Below are 16,258 nucleotides of genomic sequence, written 5' to 3'. Positions count from 1 at the left end.
GCCTAATTCCCCACCTTTTGAATATGCACTGGATTTAGAGACTTGCTTTCCAAGAAAAAAAGCGTTAAGTATTGATAAGTGACTTCAGAGGATAGGGGATAAAAGGTACTACAAGACTTTCTCTTTGCTCTCTCTTGGATGGCTTACTCATGGGAAGCTAGCTGCCATGTTGTGGTGACACTCAAGCAACTCTACAGAGAGGTCCACTTGGTGAGGAACTGAGGCCTTTTGTCAAGAACCAGTAACAAACTGAGACCTCCAGCCAATAGCTATGTGAACAAGCAATCATGGAAGGGAAGCCTCCAGTTCAAATCAAGCCTTCAGATGACTGATGTTCTGGCCAACATCTTAACTTCAAATTCATGAGAGACTCTGATCCAGAATGGCCAAACTAAGTCTCTCCTAAATTCCTAATCCACAGAAACTGAGATAATAAATGTTTGTTGTTTTAAGCCATGAAGTTTGGAGTAATTAGTTATGCAGCAAAAGACAACCAGTCTGGGAAGCATCATTACAGATCCTACAAACATTAAAAGTGTGACAAGAATATAAATAACTTTAAACCAATAAATTAAAAAACTTAGATGAAATAAAAAAATACTTGAAGGACACTATCAAAGCTCACTCAGGTGGATGTAAACCCATTGCCATGGAGTCAATTCCACTCATAGCAACCTTATAGGACAGAGTAAAATTGCCCACAGGACTTCCAAGGCTGTAATCTTCAAGGGAGCATACCGCCACACCTTTCTCCCGGGATATAGCTAGGCAGTTCCAACTGTTGACCTTTTGGTTAGCAACTGAGTGCTTAAGCACTGCACCAGCAGGGCTCCTTCAAAAGGGTATAGATAACCTGATAACAATCACCTTCTCTTTAATCACAAATGGAACAGTCACAAAAAACTGAACATATATTTAAAAAAAAAAATTAAGTCACAAAAAAAGAATCAGTGAATTCTATAGAGTAGAAATTTTACTGTCTAATCATAAAACTAGAAATTAATAAAACAAAAAAAGGACCTTACACCAAAAAAATTTTAAGACCATTTATTAAACATTTCCTACATGTTAGGGGCATTATAAATTGAAATTATATTACTTCTAAAACAACGATGACAAAAGCATTAAGTCAGCAACTACGGGATACTTTTAGAGCAGTGGTAAGAGGAAACGTCATTGCCTTAAAAAGTTTCATTGATAAAAATGTACTCCCACTGGCCAACTATGGGAAATTTGAGTATCAAATAAGGGAAGAAATGGGTTGTAGGAGCCCTGGTGGTGCAGTAATTAAAGTGCTTGGCTGCTAACCAAAAGGTCACCGATTCGAACCCGTCAGCCATTCCATGGGAGAAAGATGTGGCAGTCTGCTTCCGTAAAGATTTACAGCCTTGGAAGCCCTAGGAGGCAGGTCTACTCTGCCTACGGGCCTACAGGGTCTCTATGAGTTGGAATCAACTGGACGGCAGTAGGTTTGGTTTTAGTTTTTTAATGGCTTCTAATCCATTAAAAAAAAAAAAATCCATGAGTCCACTCTCATACAGATAAATAAAAGAAAGGGAAAAGTACTTCTTATAATAAAATGCCATGTTAATAAATGCAGAAATTTATCATTTGGCAACCACCACAGCAATAACTGACCCAGTCAAAAGTCAACGGATGCTAAACCTGAGGAGAGAGGATAAAAGTTTGATGTCTTGGAGCACCTCCCAGAAAGTACTGTTGCAGGGCAAAACATCACCAAGTTTGGTAAAGCAAAAAGAGTTTTAGCTGGCACGTATTAAAAAAGGCAAGAATGGGAAAACGGACAAGCATGCTGCTAGAGCCACGTCTGCTCTAGTCAAAGGGATGTTACAGAACAGGTAAGAATGGGAAAAAGGACAAGCATGCTCCCACAGCCAAGTCTGCCCAAGTACAGAGAACAAAGTCACGGCACCATCGGTAGATATTAACATCACAAATGAGCAAAACCACCAAAAGCTTCACCTCTTCACAGATTGGCTAGAAACGGTGATCCGCCATTCTGAATTGTCTTTCTTAACAATCATTGGCACGGGTTTCAGTAAGGACAGTCAGGAGGGTCTTCACTGGTCCAACAAATTTCTATTCACTAAATGCTAACAGAAAAAGATAAAGAGTGGAAAGTCTTTTGTGTTCTGTCTGATTGACTAACTGTGAAGGTTCCCTAAGAGGTATCTTCCAAGATTATCCTTTTTTTAATTGTCTTTACACCTCAGGGCCCAGTTGGTGCATCCTTGGGAGTCCTTGTGAGCCCAGCTCCAGCTGGGTCATATCCTCTATGCTCAAGGACCGGGAATAATAATTCCAATATTATTTCCTAAATCAGTACTTATTAATTACAAAGGGGAAATCTGGCAGATGCCTCCTTAGCCACGTGAGACTCAACATTCTTTCTTTGGTATCCCTGCCAAAAATGCGTAACTTGAATTTAATGGTGAAACATGAGTCAAACCCAAAATGATGGACATTCTACCTAATAACTGGCCTGTAGTCTTGAAAAATGTCAAGGTTTTGAAAGACAAAGAAAAGACTGAGAAACTGTTTTGGATTAAAGATGAAAGAGACATGAAAATTATAAAAAAGAAAAAAAAGAGACATGAAAATTAAATCCAACATAGAATCTTGTTTTGGATAGGAGAACAGGCAATAAGGATGTAATATTAACCATAAACAAAATTTGAGCATGGATTTCAGATAAAGATAGTGGCACTGAATCATTGTTAAATTTCCTGATTTTGATTGCTGTACTGTGGTTACATAAGAGTGTCCTTTTTCTTACGCCATATACCATTACGTATTTAGGGATAAAGGGCGTATTTCTGGGACTTAATCTCAAATGGTTCAGGGAAAAAAAAATGTATATACACCCACCCACAAACACACATTTGGAATGAGAAATAAAATGGGACAACATGTAGGCTGTGAATATGGGTAATGGTACACTTGATCTCTTTGCACAGTCTCGCATATTTTCTGAAATCATACACAAAACAAAATCTCATTAGACAAAATCAGCTCCGCCAAACAAAGCAGTTAAATAAAGTGGTTAGGATTCTAAAAAGTTGCTTAGGGCAGGTATAAACTGGAATTGTAGCTACAGCAAGGGTGGTGAGGGAATTTCACCTCAATTCTGATGGCAACATGTTTTGTAAATTAAACAGCTTTGAAAAAAGATGCCTATGAGACAAAGCACTTTCTGTAAAGGGCCTAAAATTATGCATAAGGTGGCTCCTGAGAAAAATGTAACTTAATAATCAGTACCTCCTAAACTTTTCTAAACATCTGAAAGTAAGTGATGTTTTCAACTAGGCAATTCAAGACCAACACTTGCAATTGGGCAAGTAAAAAAGCAGATTAACTTTACTCTAGATGTTACATTTTTAACCTCTGCTTTCTGGGACTGCTGTGATGAATTTGAAGACAAACCAAGAAGGCCAAGTTTTCTGTCTATAAACTCTTCACTAATCACAAGGCATTCTGATAAGTTCCACACCTTCCACTAGTCATAAAAAAACCAAACCTGTTGCCACCAGTGATCACAACTCATGGAGACCTCATGTGTTACAGAGTAGAACCGCTCCATGGGGTTTTCTTGACTGTGGAAGCAGATCCTCAGGCCTTCCTTCCATGGCACTGCTGGGTGGGTTGCAACTGCTAGCCTTTAGGTTAGTAAACCCGTTGCTGTCGAGTTGATTCCGACTCACAGGGACACTACAGGAGAGGGTAGAACTGCCCCACTGGGTGTCCAAGGAGCAGGTGGTGGATTCAAACTGCTGACCTTTTGGTTAGCAGCTGAGCTCTTAACCACTGTGCCACCAGGGCTCCTTTAGGTTAGTAGATGAATGCAAACTTGCACTGCCCAGGAACCCTACAGTTCTTGTTGTTAGGTGCCCTCCAGTCATTTTCAATTCATGTGACAGAGCAGAACTGCCCTATAAGGTTTTCCAGGCACAGCAGTAAAAAGCCCAGCTGCTAACCAAAAAGCTGGCAGTTTGAATCCACCAGCCTCTCCCTGGAAATGCTATGGGGCAGTGGGCCAGAATAGGCAAGGGATTTGGCTTTTTGGTTAGTGGAAGCCCTGGCAGCCTAGTGGTTAAGTGCTAGGGCTGCTAACTAAAAGGTCGGCAGTTCAAATCTACCAGGTGCTCCTTGGAAACTCTATGGGCCACTTCTACTCTGTCCTATCCCTTAGCTATGAGTTGGAAACGACTTCAGAGCAACAGGTTTCGGGTTTTGGTTAGATAAACCTACCAGTCACATTTTCAGCACTTCCTGGGCCATGGTACCAATATGTCCCACAGCTGTGATGTCCCCCATTGAACATGGTACCGATATGGCCCACTCTAAATCAAACTGATAACAATTTTATGTGCAGCTAGTGCAATGTTAATTTAGTATTGCATGTTATTTTTGTGTATTTTTGGAAAGTTGAGTAAGTTACATGGCTCAAGTACAAGCAGGAAGCGGTAAGTGCTTCCTGGACCCGTGGTACTGATATGTACCTCGTTTGTGATGCACTTCATGGAACATGGTGCACATATGACATGCTTCCAACTGGCACCGCGTTTCATAAAATAAAAAAACTACCAACAAATGATACAGCATCCATCCCATTAGTGAAAAAACGTGGCATCACCAAAAAAATTCCCTCCAAAAAAAATCAACCATAAAAGGGTTGACACGGATTGCCCTACAAACTGAGGGAGGAAAGCCTTAGAATGAGGTCAAAATTGCAAAAAAAAGAAAACAAAAAAACAGTTCACTCTGAAGCCAACGCTGAACAAGCAGAGAGGCAAGACTCAACAGAGGAGACACGGGCCGGGGGCGTGGCCCGAAGCCCCGCCCCTCCTACGTCACACGCGTGCGCGGGCGACGCCGGCTCAGGTGTGCGGCCGGCGCGGGGCCGGGTTTCCGCACCTGCGGCGCTTCTCAAGCCGCTGCTCTCAGGTGAGCTGCTCCGCTGGCCCAGTCAGAGCCCGCAAGCCCGGCCTTCCCGTCACAGACCTCCGCGGGCGGAGCTGCGGCGCGAGAGGGAGGCTCTCCTGGCCAGGGAGCGCGAGCGGGAGAGTACCTGAGCCGAAATGAATCCCTCATAGACGGTTTTCTCCCGGTTCTGGGGCAGAAGCAACGGGCACTGGCGCAGCAGGCTCGTGTCCATCACCGCCAGAGCTCGGCGTCCGCGGGCCGCAGGCGGCTTGGAAGCGGGACCAGACCTCGCACATGCGCAGTCCCGCTGCCGCCCGCGTTCCCGAGGCGGAAACCCGGGTCTTGGCGGGAAAACGCCTCGCGGCTTCCGCGGGCGGAAGCGGAAGTGGAGGCCTAGTGTCGGCTGGGCGGGGCTCAGCGGGGGGCGGGAGCACAAAATGCTTCCAAGTTGGCAGCTCTGCGTTCCAGCCTTGATTGTCCCAAGAGCGCTTTTGATGACTTCGTTTGACTCCATTGACATACCGCTACAACTTTGGGGTTTCTCCCAGTGTAGGATGGTTTTGCAGCCGGGGTATTGTAGCCCTTCTGCTATCCAGAACCTGTCACTTCCCTTTCCACGATGAAATCCCTTAGTGGCCTTTCCTGTATGCCCGCACCACGGAATTATTACAATATATGACAGTATATTAAACCATTACATTACCTTCAGTGTATCATTTACAACATATTTCTGTGGATTACCAAGTTTAATTATAGATATGTTTGAGAGACAGACTATACATACGATAAAATCTATATTGAGACTCAGTTCTGATCTACTGTCCTCACAAATAGTTTATCTCTGACAACCCTACCTGTATTTTTCTGAGGAACGATAATCATTCCTTCCCTTTTAGGAAAGCTGATTAAGTAAGGAACTTATTAATATTTACCATGCGATATTCCAATTAGTGCTCGATGCATCAAGTTTTTTGAGCCCTGCTATTTGCAAAACATTGCAATAGACCAAAATCTGTGCAAAGATGTATCAGAGATGCCCCTTCTGATTTTTCTTGCCCTCGAAATGCACTAAAGTTAGAATTCTTAAAAATGCTTCAGGTTTGGCAAGAATTGTCACAGTATTCTGGATATGTAGGGGAAAACATGAATGCCGCAGCAGCTGTTAAATATAAATTACATGAAAGCAGTAGTTCTTAAGATGTGATCCCAGAACCAGCAGCATCAGCATCACCTGGGAACTTCATAGAAGTGCAAATGTACACACACACACCCGTCCCAGACCTGGGGGATTCCAGACTCTGGGAGTGGGGCATAACTGTGCGTTTTAGCAAGCAGACATGTAAATCAGTTCTAATGCCATTCTTCTGGGGTGGCCAGGAGGGTGTTGTGGGCCCTTTGATTTTGGAGTAGCTAAGCCCTATGCACTGTAACTCTTCGGGTGCAATCAAAGGGCACATTGGCAGACTCAGCACCGTCTGAATGACGTTTCTCTCAAAGATCTATATCAGCCTGAGTAGAGAATTGCATCAACAGCAGGCCTGTATCCCCTTTAGCACTGGTTTTCAACTGGGGGTGATTTTGACCCCCAGGAGACATTTGACAATGCCTGGAGACAGCTAGTGGCAGGAGTAGAGGTGGGAGGTGCTACTGGAATGTAGTGGGTAGAAGCCAAGGACGTTGTTAAACATCATACGATGCACAAGACAGCTCCATAACCAAGAATTTCCTGGCCTCAAATGTCAAAAACAAAGGCGAGAAAACTTGGCAGGCTTGGTTACCAGCTTTACTTGCTAGAATCGTTAGATTCTATGCTCTCCCTACTTGGAGTGTCAGTCAGCCAGAATATACTAGGTCATGCTGTGTCAACAAAAATTCCAAAACCTTAATACAAAAACAAGAAAAATTATTTTCTTACTCATGCTACATTCCAACAGGTTGAGGTGTTCATCACAGTGAAACAGACCCAGGCTGATGAAGACTCCATTCCAAAACATGCTTCCGCAAACCACTGCAGCAGAAGGAAAAATAATCAAAAAATCAAAACAAGGGAAGGTCTTAAAGGCTTCCACAAGGAAGTGAAACATGTCGTTTCTGCTTATATTTCGCTGACAAAAAAGTAACATGGCTACTTCTTTCTTCAAGGGAGCAAAAACATATACCCACTGTGTGCTTAAAAGAACTAGGATTTTTTTTTTTTAAGAGCCCTGATGACTACGGCAGAGCGAATACGCATCTGAATACCCTTTTTACTTTGTATAAGCCTTGTGATGGTTAAAGTTGTGTGTCAACTTGGCTGGGCAATGATTCTCAGTGGTTTGGTGGTTATGATGTAGTTTGGCAGCTATGTAATGATGTAATCATCTCCATAATGAGATCTGATGTAATGTAATCCCCTCCATGATGAGATCTGTTGTGAGCAACCAATCAGTTGAAAGGGAGTTTCCGTGGGGTTGAAGCCCGCATCCAATGTAGGTGGACTTTCTGGCATGGATGGCAGGCTTTTGCTTACGCTGGATCCTGCAGCTGGCTCCTCTTGACCTGACCTCTGATTCTTGGCAATTGACCTAACAGCTTACCTGCCCTGTTACCTGCCGATCTTGGGATTCATCAGCCTCCGCAGCCTGTGAGCCAGAAGCCTGCTGTCTGACCTGCCAATCTTGAGTTTGCCAGCTCCTGCAGCTAGGTAAGTCAAGAGTAGCCCCCAGTCTGACTCGCAGACTTGAGACTTTCCAACCTCTACAGCCATGTGAGCCGTTTCCTTGATATAAATCTCTGTCTTGCTCTCTCTCTGTATATATTTATACACTTTGCTGGTTTTGCTTTTCTGGAGAACCCAGCCTAAGACACTCCTCCAGGACCTCAGAAAATTGGACAGAGGGAACACAAAGAGGAAAATACTTTTTTTTTTTTTTTTTAATCCAGTATGGGATTTAAGGTCTAGTCTAAGTTAATTAATTGAAGAGAAAATAAGTGATCGCATCTGTACGTGGTGCATAGAGCAGGGCATGAAAGTCACGTTTTGAGAGACACCCCCAAACACAGAGCAGAGGCAGAATAAACCAAAACCAAACTAGTTCCTGAAAGGTCAGCTCTGATTCATTGCAGCCCCAAGTGTGTCAGAGTAGAGCCATTCCACAGGGTTTTCAAGGCTGTGACCTCTCAGAAGATGTCCAGGCCTGTCTTCTGAGGGGCCTCTGGTTGAGTTCCAACGGCTAACCTCGCAGTTAATTGTTGAGTGCTTAACTGTGTGTGCCACCCAGGGACTCCTTGGAGGAAAAATAAGCATGGTTAGTTCTACCTAGCTAGGGTTGGGAAAGGATTTAATTAGTGAGTTGCCTTTAGGTGAGTCTTAAAATACGAGTTAGGTGTTCACCAAGCAAAACAAATTTTCCCACAAAGGGAGTTTAATAAAATTATAGAAACATTAACACTTTGGACTGTTTGTGGAAACTGCCATGAGATGCTTACAGGCGAGGGATGGGCCATGGCAACAGGTGAGTCTGAGCAAGTAGCCAAGAAACACATCAGAGAGAGTCTCATATGGTCATAGCAGGTATTTGGACTTTATCCTAAAGGCAATACAGAGTTATTAAAGGGTTTTAATCTGGGAATTGATGTGATTTAGCTTTTAGAAAAATTACTCAGAGAGCTCTGTGCAAGATGAGACCGATTAGGAGACAATTCCCATAGTCCAAGGAAGAGATGGTGAGGGCTTGATGGGAAAGAAAAAGTTAAAAGAAATGATGTTAAGGACTTAAATCCTGCCTTTCTAGCCCTTTTCTGGCTCTTCCTCTCCGTCTGGCTGTAACAGTAGGGATGCCACAGTGCTGACGGCTGGACCGTTTTCTTCACCTCCCCTCTGCCCTTAGTAATCCCATCTAGTCTGTGGATATTCAATGCCAGCCATATGCTGATGACTTACAGAGTTCTCCCTCCAGCCCTGGCATTCAGACTTGAATACCTAGCTACTAAATGATGTCTCCATTTTAGATACCTAATAAAAAAAAGTCTCAAATTGTGTGTGTCAAAAATAAGCCAGCTGAGGGATTAGAATGGACTATAAGATAGAAAATGATACTGGTGAGGAGTGAGCTTCTTGGCTCAAGTAGACACATGAGACTATGTGGGCAGCTCCTGTCTGGAGGGGAGATGAGAAGGCAGAGGGGGTCAGAAGCTGGCTGAATGGACAAGGAAATACAGGGTGGAGAGAAGGAGTGTGCTGTCTCATTAGGGGGACTAACTAGGAGTACATAAAAACAAACCCCAGTGCCGTCATAGCAAGGTGTATATAAATTTTTGTATGAGAGACTGACTTGAGTTGTAAACTTTCACTTAAAGCACAAAGAAAATTTTTTAAAATTAAAAAAATAGGAAGTAAACCTGCTGAAAACGACCATTTTGTAACTCCTGAAGAAATAACTGGCTCGATAATGGTACAAACATCCAAGATTAGAGACAATGAAGGGATAAAATAATATACTTAATACAAAAACCCATTGCCAGTCGAGTCAATTCCAACTGACAGCGACCCTATAGAGCAGAGTAGAACCGTCCCCTAGGGTTTCCAAAGAACAGCTGGTGGGTTACAACTGCTGACCTTTTAGTTAGCAGCCTGAGCTCTTAACCACTGTGCCACCAGGGCCCATTTGTATTTAGTATACAAGATGTTAAAATGTAGATTCTCATGAAACCTTTATTTAGAGATGACCATAGGCCAGTGGTTCTCAGCAAAAGCAATTTTGTCCCCAGGAAACATTTGGCAATGTCTGGAGACAGTTTTAGTTGTCACAGCTGGGGATGGGCATAGAGTGCACCAGGAATCTGGTGGGTAGAGACCGGGGATGTTGCTAAACATCTTACAGGGTACAAGGCAGCCCCCCACACCAAAGAATTATTCCAGCCCAAAATGTGGAGGTTGAGAAACCCTGCCGTAGGCATCCAAGTGCAAGCACAAAGAAGGCAGGGACTAGGATTGGTTCGTTGACTCTGAGCTTGGCCCAGCTCCTGGCAGATGGCAAGTGTGCAAATATATGATTATCCGTTTTAGATTGTGTATACCTCTAGCATCCTGGAAAACTGGGGAGAGGGAGCAAAGAGAGAAATAGTGGGTTTGAGCTGAAGCTCAGAAGAAAGATCTTAGAAGAATTTATAAATGTGGGTTATTAGGATATAAAAAACCAAAAACCCAAGCACATTGCCATGAAGTTGATTACAACCCATAGTGACTCTAAGGATAGGGTAGAACTGCCCCAGAGGGTTTCCTGGGGGATTCGAACTGCCGACCCTTTGGTTAGCAGCTGTAGTGCTTAACCACGGGGCTCCCATTAGGACATCAAACCCAGTGCCGTCAAGTCGATTCCGACTCATAGCGACCCTATAGGACAGAGTAGAACTGTCCCACAGAGTTTCCAGGGAGCACCTGGTAGATTCGAACTGCCGACCCTTTAGTTAGCAGCCGTAGCGCTTAACCACTACGCCACCAGGGTTTCCCATTAGGACTCAGGCAGTAGTGAAAACCTTAGAAGTGTTTAAGAACTTCTAAAGTAGTGGTTCTCAAACCTCGCCATGCATCAGAATCACTTGGGAGGGTTTGAAAAAATACAGCTGCTAGGTCCAGTCCCACAGATTCTGATTTAAATGTCTGGGAGTAGGGAGCGTGTTACAGAAGGTTGTCGACGGAAAGTAGCGCCTATGGCAATTAGTTTTAAATTGCTGTAAGATCTCTCACAGCTGGCAATGGAACCTACAATGGCCAATAGAAATTGCTCATTAGCTCCTCCTGTAGCGGCACCAAGGGTAGGTGCCCTGCCTACCATACCTTAGCTATACCTCTGGCACTGTCATAAAAAAAAAAAAAAAAAACCATTGCCATCGAGTCAATTCCGACTCATAGCGACCCTATACGACCGAGTAGAACTGCCCCATAGGGTTTCCAAGGAGTGCCTGGTGGATTCAAACTGCCAACCTTTTGGTTAGCAGCCTAGCTCTTAACCACCATGCCAGCAGGGCCCTTGGCACCATCATAGGCATCGTATATTTTTAAAACACCCCATATTATTTTATTGTTTAGTCAGGGTTGGAAATCTAAGTTGTTGTTTGTTTTTTTCTGAACACAAACAGGCTGCATTCATTTTGATGAGTTCACACACAACATAAACTGCACTGAGCACGTTAGCTCAGGAGGTTGGCTATGGTTTTAACGGTTTCCTGGGTTTGCTAAAGCAAACAGGAACCTACTGCTGGTCTCATTTGGTAGGGGGGGAAAAGAAGGCCAGAAAGCCCTTGGCACAATGTAACCCAGAAAAACCCAGTGCCGTCGTTGGCACAATGTAGAGGAAAGAATTTAAAGACTTTTGGAGATAAGAAGGTAGATTGGATGGATCACATGTCTCACCCCTATATTCTGCCAGGGCTCTGAAGAGTCCTCTCCCTTGCCCATAAAAATAGAGCAGAAAAGGAAATGCCCAAATATTTATAAAAGAGGTCTGCTGGCTTCCCCCCTCCCCACCCCTGTCCCCCTGGGCTGGGAAAGCTTATGGGAGAAGCTGCAATAAAGATGGTATTCCCGATCTCAGTGGGGATGTGGGAAGCCAGCTGAGCCCTGGTCCAGGTGACGGCTGTTAACAGTCTGAAGCAAAGTGGGTGTTGTTTTCACAGCCAGGTGCTCCACTCCGGGATCAGGGAATGGCTTCAGTAGCAGAAATCTCTGGCTGCAGTTAGTTAACCATAGGGTCCCCAGGGATAAACTGACAGCCACCAATGAAGGTGTGCCTTCATTTATCTGACCAACGCTGTTCTCGGTCTGGGGAACAGAGGCCTTGGGTTCACAGGCCCAGCATCATGCAATGAAGGGGAGGGTAGTACCTATGAGGGAAGAGACCGCTGGAAGACTACACAAGGGAAGTGTGAACCTTCTGCCTTATCCTTCCAAAAAGGGCCGGCAGCCATTCATCTGAACTTGCTCACTGAAAAAAGGGAAATACTTAAACTTGGGAAATACTAAATATTGGCTCAAAGTTATCATTGATTCCTGGGGACCTATAATTCCACTATAGCCAGCTGGTCAGAGCTGGGGATCATTATAGAGTCCAGGTGAAAAATGAAGTTCTGACTGAGTTTATTTCCTGGAAGACCCAATGGGACCCCCAAATTCATCTTAGGGTCATTTTCTCAAATCCTGAGTGAATTATTGGAATGGATATTCCAGAAAACTGGCAGAATTCCTATACAGTTTCCCTGACCTGTAAAGTAAGGGCTGTTATTTTTAGAAGGGCCAAACGAAAGCCATTTGGCATTGTCTTTTTCTGTCAAAATAGGGAATGAACAGGAACACCACAACCCTGGAGGTGTTGCAGAGATTAGTGCTTCCCGAAAGATGTAGGTTTGGTGATTGGCTTCAGCAATCTGATAGGTTTTGAGAATGACGGTGGATTGTTGGAAGCGAAATCAGTTCAGGATCTAGTTGTGGCTGCCACTGCAATGTTGGTCTCTCTACCAGGGTAAATTAGATAACACTTAGCACCTAGGGTGTAGTTATGGATGTAACCAAAACTTTTTTTTTTTTCTATTTTGAAGATTGCCTTCATTGACACGGCGCAGTAAATCTTTATTTTCATACCAGAAGGATATGTTAGCTCTCAAACACTATGCTGCAGTCTACTTTGCTGAGATCTTGACCATCTTACCATTGCATAGGACGTCATCCTCATCCAATACACGTATTACTTCGTGCTGATAGGACGTGACGATCAGAAAGTAGCAAGGGTCCTCGATGTCTCACTAATATATATGTGTGACTATAAATTTCTGTAAAAATGAAGAGCTCTGGTGTTTGAAGATCTGTGACATTCTAGGCTATTCTTTTCAAAGTGGGTATGTAAATTTTGGATGCAACATGTTTGTATGTCTTACTCTACCATTAAAAAGATAAGTCAAAATTTGTCTATCTATGATTGTGGTCCATAATAAAAGAAAACTTAGCACCTGGTCTAGGATTTCAGTGCAAGTAACTAGCCCTGGTGGTGTAGTGGTAAAAAGCTCTGCTGCTAACCAAAAGGTTGGCAGTTTGAATCCACCAGCCGCTACTTGGAAACCCTAGGGAGCAGTTCTACTCTGCCCTATAGGGTCGCTATGAGACTGAATCGACTCAATGGCAACAGTTGGTTTTTATGACCTGGAAGTTCTCATGGGACTTGAACTTTCTGTAGCCGACTGGAATGCTAAATATAGACTTGCTACTCTTTTTACTCTAGGTAGAAGAATCACGGAGAAGGGCTCTCAAGTTTGGACAAAGCCCGTGCCCTCTTCAGTAGCTAACATTTTGTGAAAAGTTCCTGGTTTGGTGCTAGCTCTGGAGGAGACTGTCTGACCATGGTATTCTACCTGGCTCATACTACTGGTAGTGAACTGTGTGTTCTCCAACCAACCCAGCCATAAAGTTTGTTCTGCCTAGTAACATTTGATCATCAAGTGGAAGTTGAATATGCAAGGGAGCCGAACAGGTCCTACATTCCTATGCCTTCTCCAAACTGCCACACCTGCCTCAACTCACACCTTTAGGCTAGAGACAGTTTCCTACTAGCAGTCAACTGAAGATGTAAAAACTTAAGCTTGATTTTAGCATTGTGCCACACAATATGCCTGTACCAGATGGGAGAACACTGCTGGGTCTTAGCACATGGAAATCAGAACTCTCTTTAGTGGGAAGAACTTGTCCTTTACATCCTAGCCACTTTTCATGGAAGAAGATCTGGCTGGAAGTCGGATATATATAAATTCCTGGGCAGTGGTTGAGCATATGGATCGTGTATGATTTAGAAGAAACTCAACTGCAGAAATGATGAGAAGCAAGTTTATGAAATAGATGTATATATGTATGTGGTGGTTCTCCTAAAATAGTCCCAGAGCCTGAAAATGTTTGTATTTCAAAAAAAACTCACCAGAAGGCCACCATAACAGAAGAGGCTCCTGATAATTAACTGGTCAACATAGGCTTCAGCTCAGTATTTGAACAAAGAACACATCAACAGAGTGGTTCGCAGGTAGGAAGTCGAAGGCAGGCCATCCTACCATGTCAGAAGGGAGTTGGAAGACAGAAAATGGAAAATAAGAGAAAAAAAAAAAAAATTTTTTTTTTTTTATTATGTTTTAGGTGAAAGTTTACAGCGCAAATTAGTTTTTCATTCAAAAATTTATACACAAATTGTTCTGTCACATTGGTTGCAATCCCCACAATGTGTCAACACTCTCCCCCTTTCCCCTTTCACCCCGGGTTCTCCATGTCCCATCCCTTCCTGCCTTCTCATCTTTGCTTTTGGACAGGTGTTGTCTGGTTGGTCTCAGATATTTAGTTGAACTAAGAAGCACGTTCCTCACGTGTGTTATTGTTGGCTTTATAGGCCTGTCTAATCTTTAGCTAAAAAAGTGGACTTCAGGAGTGGCTTTAGTTCTGAGTAGTAGGGTGTCTAGGGGCCATAGTCTTGGGGGTTCCTCAAGTCTCTGTCAGACCAGTAAGTCTGGTCTTTTTTTTTTAAATTTGAATTTTGTTCTACATTTTTCTCCCACTCTGCTCGGGACCCTCTATTATGATCCCTGCCAGAGCGGTAGGTGGTGGTAGCTGAGCACCATCTAGTTCTTCTGGGCTCAGGCTGTTGGAGGCTGTGGTTCATGTGATCCATTAGTCCTTTGGACTAATATTTTCATTGTTTTTGGTTCTTTCCATTCTTTTTTGCTCCGAATGTGATGTGTTTTAGATGGCTGCTTACAAGCTTCTAAGACCCTGATGTGTAGGACTTTTGCCAAATGGTTTGAAGGCCTAGATGAAGTCAGAGATAATGGATTTGTAGCAGCACCACAACAAATTATGAATTTTTCTTCAACACTGTGCAATGTAAGAACAGAGAAGCTGAATTTAAATTTGGGTGTTTGCAGGTGGTTATAACAGAAGGAAAGCTGGAGGGGGAGTTGGATAGGGAACAGTGAAGCTGCTGCTCCCCCTGAGCAAATTCTCCATTTCCCAAAATTGGTGACTTTTGAAAAAAAATTTTTTTTGAGAGAGGTAATAGTTTGACATGAAAGTTGTTAAGATTATGATGAAAAGACGTGAGAAAAAGCTGCATAAGAGCAAGACTAGGAGTTATGTTGGAAAGATAATCAACGTTCGATCACCTTTGTCATGAGTTCACTTCACTGGCAACCAAGATACAGGCACGATTACAAAGCTTATTCCTCAGGTGCCTGAAACTGGCCATACCTGGGGTTATTGGAGCAAGACACGATCTATGGCATTTAGTGTTCTGGCGACAGGGTGGTTGTATACCATAAAGTCGAGGCTGATTGGGCAAGAAGGTGATAGGTGATGGACTGAAAGAAAAGGAATTAAACAATTAGAGGAGCGAATGAGTCAAAAAGTGGTATACTCTTCACTAATTAGATAATAGATAGAAACTACTTTAGGTGAAGGGTAAGACAGCACACAATACAGGGGAGGTCAGCACAACTGGACTAAACCAGAAGCAAAGAAGTTCCCTGAATAAACGGAATGCTTCAAAGGCCAGCGTAGCAGGGGCAGGGGTCTGGGGACCATGGTTTCAGGGGACATCTAAGTCAATTGGCATAATAAAATCTATTAAGAAAATATTCTGCATCCCACTTTGAAGAGTGGCGTCTGGGGTCTTAAACGCTAGCAAGCAACCATCTAACATGCATCAATTGGTCTCAACTCACCTGGATCAAAGGAGAATGAAGAACACCAAGGACACAAGGCGATTACGAGCCCAAGAGACAGAAAGGGCTACATGAACCACAGACTACATCATCCTGAGACCAGAAGAACTAGATGGTGCTTGACTACAACCAATGACTGCCCTGACAGGGAACACAACAGAGAACCCCTGAGGGAGCAGGAGAGCAGTGGGATGCAGACCCCTCATAAGACCAGACTTAATGGTCTGACTGAGACTAGAAGGACCCCGGTGGTCACGGCCCCCAGACCTTCTGTTGCCCCAGGACAGGAACCATTCCCGAAGCCAACTCTTCAGACATGAATTGGACTGGACGATGGGTTGGAGAGGGATGCTGGCGAGGAGTGAGCTTCTTGGATCAGGTGGACACTTGAGACTATGTTGGCATCTCCTGCCTGGAGGGGAGATGAGAGGGTGGAGGGGGCGAGAAGCTGGCGAAATGGACACAAAAAGAGAGTGGAGGGAGAGAGTGGGCTGACTCATTAGGGGGAGAGTAATTGGGAGTGTGTAGCAAGGTGTATATGGGTTTTTGTGTGAGAGACTGACTTGATTTGTAAACTTTCACTTAAAAC

The 16,258-nt window shown here is 43.7% G+C and overlaps 1 protein-coding gene across 1 annotated transcript in view; it reads right to left on the bottom strand.

The window, feature by feature from the left end:
• Positions 1-5,464, bottom strand: part of FANCL (FA complementation group L) — a 77,461-nt gene extending 71,997 nt beyond the window's left edge. Inside the window, exon 1 of the mRNA XM_049870150.1 lies at positions 5,090-5,464. Coding sequence (XP_049726107.1) covers positions 5,090-5,464 — 375 coding nt within the window. The remainder of the gene's footprint in view (positions 1-5,089) is intronic.
• Between the last annotated feature and the right edge of the window lie 10,794 nt (positions 5,465-16,258).

The sequence above is a fragment of the Elephas maximus genome, chromosome 26, assembly GCF_024166365.1.
Source record: "Elephas maximus indicus isolate mEleMax1 chromosome 26, mEleMax1 primary haplotype, whole genome shotgun sequence".
In the NCBI taxonomy this organism is placed as follows: Eukaryota; Metazoa; Chordata; class Mammalia; order Proboscidea; family Elephantidae; genus Elephas; species Elephas maximus.
The sequence above is the reverse complement of the archived record's forward strand: the minus strand, read 5'-3'. Positions and strand labels throughout refer to the sequence as shown.